The following is an 8,330-nucleotide window of genomic DNA, read 5'->3' as shown; positions in this document are numbered from 1 at the left end:
ATTGTGTGCGTGCGCCTGTTACATAAGTGTGTTTTACAAGGTCACTTAAGCTCTCGTACGTTTTTTTTTTTTTTTTTGTGTTGGTGTCACGACATCATTTCCTCCTGCTGAACCGAGGTCTTGGCCACCCCTTTGTTTCTGCATTTTGGGGCTCTCCAAGGGATGAACTTCTGACAGGATGTTTCAGGGGAAGCCGAGATGCAGGTCGCACTACGGCCGCCGCACTGTCGATGTTCAGCCTGATGATGCACCACTTCAGTCCAAAAGCGAAAAGTGGGGGGTTTTAGACATCTGGTCTCTCAACAGGTTTTCATGTATTGCTGGTCAGTTTCAAAATGTAGATTTCTCATTCTCGTTCTCTCTCTCTCTCTCTCTCTCTCTCTCTCTCTCTCTCTCTCTCACACACACACTTCTGCCTTCTCAGTTCTGCATTTTGTAATACAGATTAAGATACTCAAGAACCTGCAAGAAGCTGTTGGTTACTTCATGTCCTCTGTCACCCATTGTGTGACCACTGCCTGTCAAGGTGGTTTCTTAAACGCTTAGTTTAAAACTTTAGCCATACCTTTACCTGACAGGAATTAATATGACATCAATTGTGTATCCAGTGTATATATGTGATTTATATTTAGTTACTTATCCATGATAATTTTCTTGGTGGAAAATAGAGTCAAACTTCAATGACTTTTAGACATATTAAAGAGAAAAAAAACTCAATGACGCAATGGTGGAATCACAACAGAGACCACCACACTGTCTTCTGCAATGATGACTGAAATACACGCGCAAGTCCGTGCTGATGAAATCCAATTGCGTGTTAAATTACAGATTGAAAGCTCTTTTTGAAGTCTGCGCCCGTCCCCCCGGCACGCGGGCGCGCACCGTACAGGGACCTTACACTCATGCAAATGATGTGGGCTGCTCGGGGACGTGGTGATCGGGAGCGAACAAAGCGCCACCCACCTACGTCTTCCACGCGCCGCACGTCTTGTTGAATATTCATTCAAAGCCAAAGGGAGTTTTGTTGCTTTTACGGCGGGCGGCGTGTGAGGCTGCTTGGCGGTGGAGGAAATGCTAGCAAGATGGCGACGCTGAAGGAGGATCAGTGCTATGGACTGTCCTGCGGAAGGGTCGGCAGTGGCGCCAACATCTCCGTCCTTCACGTGAAACTCACTGACAGCGCGTTGCGAGCATTTGAGGGCTATCAGAGTAACAAGGTAAAAAAAAAGAAGATGTTTGAGTCCGCACCCTTTCAAACATGGCACTACGACGTGCTCAGATGTGGACAGCTAGGCTGCCTTACTTGGCAAACGCGTCATGTTTTTCGGTTTTCCGTCTTGATTGCTTGCTAGCGATTGGGATGTACTAGCGCCAACTAACTTTGATAGCTGGGGAGAAAAACAAGTTAAATGTTGACCAACTAATTCCAGTTGTGTGTAAGTTGGCCAAATGATCAAAACGCGTTGGCCATCCAAAGCAGCGTTTCATTTGTAACATTATACACCTAACCAACTGCAGTTATCGATACTAAAGTCTGGCGGACTGTAACAAGTTGTTGGGGAGTGTAACGTTAGTGCTGCCAGCCAACTGTGTGGACGGCTGGTGAGCTACAACGTTTGAACAACGTAGTTGTCTGGCGAGCTAGCGGGTAGCAAAAATATGAGTCAAAAGCTAGCTCGTGGTAGATGCTAGTTTGTCAGTTGAAATATTTGTTTAAAGGCATTTTTTTATGTTTTGATTCGTGGCTAGCTTCGTTATATTAAACGGTCGTCTGTTGTTTAATATTCAGTAGTAGCAGTAGTAGTAGCCGAACTTGGCAAGTCAGCTGGTCAAGTCTTAAGTTGGCATACAGCTAAGTTGGCTAGACTTTTTGTACACAAAACGGTAACAGATGCTCACTAAAGTCGGCTAATGATATTATTGTAGAATGCTGTCAGCTATTGAGTTATCCAACCCAGTCAGTCCGTTGTGTAGGAACTTGGCTAGCCGACGTTGTGTATCCAAAAGTCTAGTTGGGCAGTTAGTATTGTGTATCAGGCTAGTCGTGTTAACCGAAACTGTACGAGAGTGTTTCGGTTTTTATTCCGTTTCCTAGCTTTGTATGAGTGGGCATATTGCCAACTTGGCTACGTTTAATAGTCATTGAGTTGGCGCCGAGCTGTAATTGTAGATGGCATGGCTAGCTAGCTACCAAAACCAGTAATTATGAACATATGTAGTCAGGCAGCGATGCACTTGCCACTGGGAATGTTAATTTAACTGTCTGCTTTTATAGCCTACTGGCAATTTGTGTAGCAAATAGTCGAGCTTTCCGAACCACTCTCTCGAACCAAACCGAACTACTCTTAGCAAGTAGCGTTAAAGTTTGATACATGGGTATATCTTTTCGCCCAGAAAAGCCAGCAAACTCGATTATAATGTAGTTGACGTAGCTGCGTCTAAGTACGTGTTGGATGTGACGTTTGACGTCTGGTGGGGGAGGTCGAGTTGGCTGTCAGCGGCCTGACGGTCCATCGTATAGGCTGTTACTCACCAGTATCTCACCCCCTCTCGGAATTGGATTCAGTGAGGTCCTGTGAAAATTTGTCTACGTGTCTAGTTGGTTATTTATAGAACACCAAACCTAAATGACTTTCTTGAGCTTATAAATGCCAGGCGTATACCTTGACAATCTTGTGGTACATTTGTGGTTTCAGAACATACCCTTTTTTGGCATGTTAGTGTCTAGGCTAGGGCGTGCATGGCATGTACTTTACAACAGTTGTGTAAATGGAAATGTCAGAAAATTAAGATGGGGAATTTGAAGGAATATCTTCAATAGAGCAACTTTGCTGGCATTTTGGTGAGTACGAAGCAGGCACGGAAGGAATGCTTTGAGATGTCCAGCTTTAAGGCGGGTCCAGTTGACTGGGTGTTATTGGAATGTGGCATCGAGCGAGCCTCGTTCTGAGCCCAGTTTTGTGTAGAACTGTGGAATGATGGAATCTCGGACCTGCATTGTGACGTCACAGTGTCCCCTCTGGCGCTGGTTCCGCTGGTTCCGCTCGTGTCGCTTAGCCACGAGGTCCGGTCAGCCTGGTCCAGCCGTCTAAATTTGTAGAAAATCAAATATTTGTTTATGTGTCTATGCGTGTTTATGCCTCAGCTTTGCTTCCTCCGCCCCCTCCCATGTAGGTACACCTCCATGGGTACGATGACAGAATTATATTTCAACATAGGCGAAGCACATTGTCAAATTAAGGGGCTGCCAGATATGCAGCACACATTGGCTGGCAGGGTAGATTTGAAAGCAGTGAACTTTAAAAGGGATTTTGGCTACGTTGATGGGGACACAGTGGGTGGGGACACAGTGTTCGTGGGGAAGCACCGTTTGACATGCGGGAATGCGCGGTCCCATCGCTGTGAAAAGATTAGAATGAGTACAGCGTAGAACGGGGCCGTCCAGCCTGGCTTTTTGCTGTGTTACTCATTCTACCGGCATCTCTGCCCCTGTGAAATGCGCTGTGGTCTGTTATGGATGCTCGCCGGCGCTACGCGTGCGGATCCGCGCGTGTTGCTCTCCGTCTCTCTGTCTTCCGGTGTGAGTCGCGCGGGGACGTCTCCGCGCGTCGTCCGTGTAGCCCGACGGAGGGAGAGCCGCGCGGTTCGTTATTCTGGTGGCCGTCCAAGGAATGCTGATGCGGGCGGTCCGCTCTTTGATGGCGTATTGATTTGCAGATCGAGTTGCTAACGTTGTGTGTGTGTGCGTGCGTGCGTGCAAGTGTGTGTGTGTGTGTGTGTGTGTGTGTCTGTATGGGGGGTACGACTGTTCAGGGTTCAAGCTGTACGATGAACCGTTTGCACTTTGACCCTGTGTGTTCAGGGTTCGAGCTGTACGATGAACCGTTTGCAGAGTACTGAGGGGTCAGTTTGACACGGGAGGGAGGGGAGGGGGAGGGCATATTTGGTAGGGCATGTTGGTCAAGCGGAAAGCCATGGGAGGACCAACCCCCCCCCCCCCTTTCGTTTATGGGGGGGGGGGGGGGGGGTCAAGGGGAGGAAATTGAAAAGGGAAGCAGTGCTGCTGCTCGCTGTGATTTAATGACCTCCCTGCCAAGCCTCACCCTGAAACTGAGAACTGGGAGGGGTGCGCGGGGGCGGGGGCGGGGGCGGGGGCGGGGGTGGGGGGGGGTGTCCGTCCAGCTTTGATCTGGAAACTCCCCTGCACTGATCTCCAAACCCACAAGCTCTGCTCTGCACATGCTTCTGCCTCCAGGAGTCATTCTGAGTGGTTTACTCTGTTCTCTCCTCTTTCACCTTTTTTCTGTTGTTCTTTCCAAGAATGCATCACCTGGTGTTTCAGGTTATGCTCTCAGCAGGAGGGGGGGTGGGGTGGTGCGGTGCGGGAGGGGGCTGGTTCCCACAGACCGGGATCCAGAGAGTGTGTGTTAGTCATGCCTGCTGTGTGTGGCCAGTCCCTGGGCTGTGAGCTCCCCCCCCCCCCCCCCCCCCCCGCCCGTGCCCCTCCCCCGAGCCCCTCCCTCCGATCCCTCCCCAAACCCGACCTGTTCAGATCCGCCTCTCTTTGTCTGATCCCCTGTTTTTTTTTGTTGTTGCCAAAAACAGAATTTTTTTTTCCGTTCTGTTTTTTTGTTTTGGTATTAATTTATCTGCGCTCTGTAGTGTCCCAGCTGCGTGTAAACAGGCATGTGACCTCCAGGGGCGGAGTCACAGATTACTGCGAGCCCCGCCCCCTTTTCTTTGGCACCCCGCTTGCACTTCCGCCTCGTTCCTGAATCGCGGTTTTAACGCCCGCGTTGGCCAGGTGTCCCGTGTGAAATCCGTTTGATGGGGGGTGTTCCGGGGTCCCCCCCCCCTCGCCACGGCCCCCCTTGTGTCCTGTATTCCCTGGGAGAGCGGGGGCGGGTGGGGCCCCTGTGGCGTTGAAATGAAATGATTGGCGGTTCAGTCAGGACACCCGCCACAGTGCCAGGCCACGCCCCGTTGTCGCTGGTTTGAGCCTTGGCCTTGTGCATGTAATCAGCTCACTTAATGTAAAAATTAATATCTATATTAAAAAAAAGCCAAAACTTAAATGTAGCAAAATGTTTAAGGGATTTTCCAGATCCCCAAAAAAAATGAGCTAAATGGGTTAGCGCTTCCTCCTCATTGGTGTTTTTGGGGGGGCTGCTTGGAATGTTGGTGGCTCAGGGTTCCGTCCGCGGTGGCGGTGTCAGTGTAACCGCGGCGACCTGCCATGTGTCCAATCGGGCCTCACCGAGCCGGCTCAGATTAAAGGGCCAAAGGCGGCGTGTACTTCCTGTCTGTCAGGTGAAACCCCTCCCCTGATGAACCTTTTCCTGTCCAGGGGTCACCGCAGGTCAGTGACCTATGGTGACCTTTCAGGGCCCGAGTCTTCGCCTGTGTCTGGAAAGAGTTAAGACTTAACTTTGAGAGACTTAACTCTCAACGCCTCAGCTCTAATTTACCTGTCTATACTTAGTCCCTTTAACCTGTGTGTGTGTGCGCGCATGTGCACGTGTGTTCGTATGTGTGTGTGTCCGCGCATGTGCACATGTGTTCATATGTGTGTGTGTGTCCGTGTATGTACATGTGTGTTTGTGTGTGCATGTGTGTGTGTGTGTCCACGCATGTGCATGTGTGTTCTTATGTGCATGTGTGTGTGCGCATATGCATGTGTGTTTGTGTGTGTTTGTGCGTGTCTGCACACACGTCTTTGAGCTTTAAGCTCATGAGGAGATGGGTCCCTAACACTGACCACCTTGAACACTTTGCACACACTGGTTTGTAAAGTAAATACATCAAATAGAATGTCTAAATGGGATCGAGCAAATTATGTAACTTTAAAGCTTACAAGTGTGCCAGAGTTTACTCTGGCTACATTTTAACAGCAGCGTACATCTGGATGTTGTGTTCAGTGTTTGCTTTTCCGGGTAAATAAGTGTGACTGTTCTGAACATGAGTGTGAGTGGTGTGTGTTTGTCTGTGTGTGTGTGTGTGGCTGTATGTGTAGTTCTGTGAGAGTGAGAGTGCGTGCGTTAATAATGTGCCTGATATTGTGTGATTGTTTTCATCCCTGGAAATAAAAGAAATAAAAGGTGTTTTTTGTTTTGTTTAGAAAAGCAAAGCCAGGTTATTGTTATTAATATAGTCTGGGGGTTCTGTCATTGAAGCAGGCCGGTGTTGTGGATCGCCTTACTGAGAGAGCACAGAGGGCCGTTTATAGCAGCACACAGAGCCGGGCGGTGCGGTGGACTGATCTCAGATCAGTATAACCTGCTTAGGCCCGTTGTGCTGTTAGGTCATGCGACCTGGACAGGTGGGGCTGCCTGTATGACATCACTACCCAGACCTCACTCCCTGAGGTCTGGGTAGTGATGTCATCTGCTGATGTCATATGCTGATGCAATGTAGAATGGTGGTTGGAGGAGAATGGGGCCTTTGCCCAAATGGGGCTGCGGGTTTGAATCTGGGCAGTTCCCACTGCAGGGGTGCCGTTGAGTGTGATGCGTTGAGTCTGAACCTGCAGGTAAATGGCTGGCTGGGTGTGAACGGAAGTGGTGTAGTCGCTCGTTGTCGTGATGTTTGCTCCTCCCTCCCTCCCTCCCATTGCAAAACAGAATCAATTACAGACTTCCTGTTTTCCAGGAAGTTGCATAAATAATATGAATCATGTTTACCGAAATGAGCCACGTCCTGATGTGGCGTCGGAGCAGAGAACAGGAGGCGGCTCACGGCCCTCCTGAGTCATGGGCCCGGAGCTGGGAATCGTGGGTAACCGATGCCATCGGGGGGGCCGGGGGGGGGGGGGGGGTGGTGGAGGGGTGGCTCTTCCTGGCGACCGGCAGCTTTGCCACACCTGTGGGCTCAGGCCTGAGTCACGGACCTTGAGATAAAAGGTTATTTTGGAACTCCCGGTGGGACGTCCCATACTGAGAGACAGTGTTTCTTTCCGGCCTCATTAAAGGGTATAAGCAGGAGCTAACAGGACGTGTCCTAAATATTGCCCTGAGTTAGGTAAACACGTCTCTCCCCTAGTTTATTTATTTATTTTAAGTGGCTGCGCTGGCGCATGCGTTTGGCTGCTGGGCTTGCGGGACGGGTCTGTGCTGTTTTTAGGCCGTGGACACAAAGTCCTCCCTGTCTGTTTCTATGAATAGATGCTGGCTTGGGCAGAAATAGCACGCCTGGTTCAGCACCCCCCCCCCAGCCCCCCCCCGACACACTCTGCTGCCTGATGATGTGTGTGGGGGTGAATTCAGGAGAGCGTGATGGGGGTGTGGGGGTGTGGTGGTGGTGGTGGGGGGGGGGGGGGTTTGATTACTGGCGTATTGAAGCGTGCGCTCCTGACACCGCTGTAAATATCCGGTGCTCTCCTGGTACGTGTCGATTTTCGCGCCATTCTCTCTGAAGATCCGGTTCTGCGTCGGCACCGGTGAAACGGGCCGTTCTGTTGCCGGGGGGAAAGTCACGTTCAGCGGGCTGCAGTGGACCTGGTTCTCCGGTCACGCAGAGGTTGACACGGCAAATCGAGTTCTCTCTGACCCCTCGTTAGAGAAAGCTGTTTGCAGTTCTGGCGCTGTTTCCGAGCGTCTGGCAGGAGTGTGCGTTCTGCCATTTCGCTTCTCGCCTTTCTGTGTAAATCCGGTACCTTCTGTTAATTCACATCCTGTTGACTTGTTTGCCGTGGAAATTGATTGATAGCATTCAAATGGAGTTTCCGAAATGAATTCATCTGGGGGGTATTCTAGATCAGCTGATATATTTGATCCCCCCCCCCCCCCCCCAAGCTGACACACGGGAGTGCCAGTGTTCTAGAACTCCCCCGCTTTCAGCCACCGGCGGCGATTGTGACATCAGCATCAGAACGTTCAGTTATCAGCGTTCTGATCGCATGTTTGTGACCTCACAGCTTAAAGGGTTGAAGGTTTAAAATCGGCAAACCAGTGTGAAACCCAGGCAAGCAGCTGAGGTGTGTGGAACACGAAAGGTGTGTGAGGCAGTATTAAATGTGAGGTGTGTGTAACAGGAAAGTGTGTGTGAGGCAGTATTAAATGTGAGGTGTGTGTAACAGGAAAGTGTGTGTGAGGCAGTATTAAATGTGAGGTGTGTGTAACAGGAAAGGTGTGTGAGGCAGTATTAAATGTGAAATCTGGCGGGTGTAGTCGTGTTATTGGGTGTGAAGAGCAGGCGGAAGCGTACCTGGTGACTGTCCATCATGAGGCCAGCTTTTCCACGTGTACCTGGAGCAGGTGGCCTCTCAGTTTACCCGTGCTTAAAGTCGCACGCACCGCTGTGCTCCACCAACTTCCTGAACGCCACTTCAGCTC

General features: G+C 50.3%; 1 protein-coding gene across 1 annotated transcript in view; it reads left to right on the top strand.

Moving 5' to 3' along the window:
* Positions 1-794: 794 nt before the first annotated feature.
* The window catches only part of LOC118230378 (RNA polymerase II elongation factor ELL-like), an 18,481-nt gene continuing 10,945 nt past the window's right edge, over positions 795-8,330 (top strand). Inside the window, exon 1 of the mRNA XM_035423348.1 lies at positions 795-1,217. Within this exon, the coding sequence (XP_035279239.1) occupies positions 1,083-1,217 (135 nt within the window). The 5' untranslated portion in view covers positions 795-1,082. The remainder of the gene's footprint in view (positions 1,218-8,330) is intronic.

The sequence above is a fragment of the Anguilla anguilla genome, chromosome 6 (assembly GCF_013347855.1).
Source record: "Anguilla anguilla isolate fAngAng1 chromosome 6, fAngAng1.pri, whole genome shotgun sequence".
Taxonomy (NCBI): domain Eukaryota; kingdom Metazoa; phylum Chordata; class Actinopteri; order Anguilliformes; family Anguillidae; genus Anguilla; species Anguilla anguilla.
The sequence above is the reverse complement of the archived record's forward strand: the minus strand, read 5'-3'. Positions and strand labels throughout refer to the sequence as shown.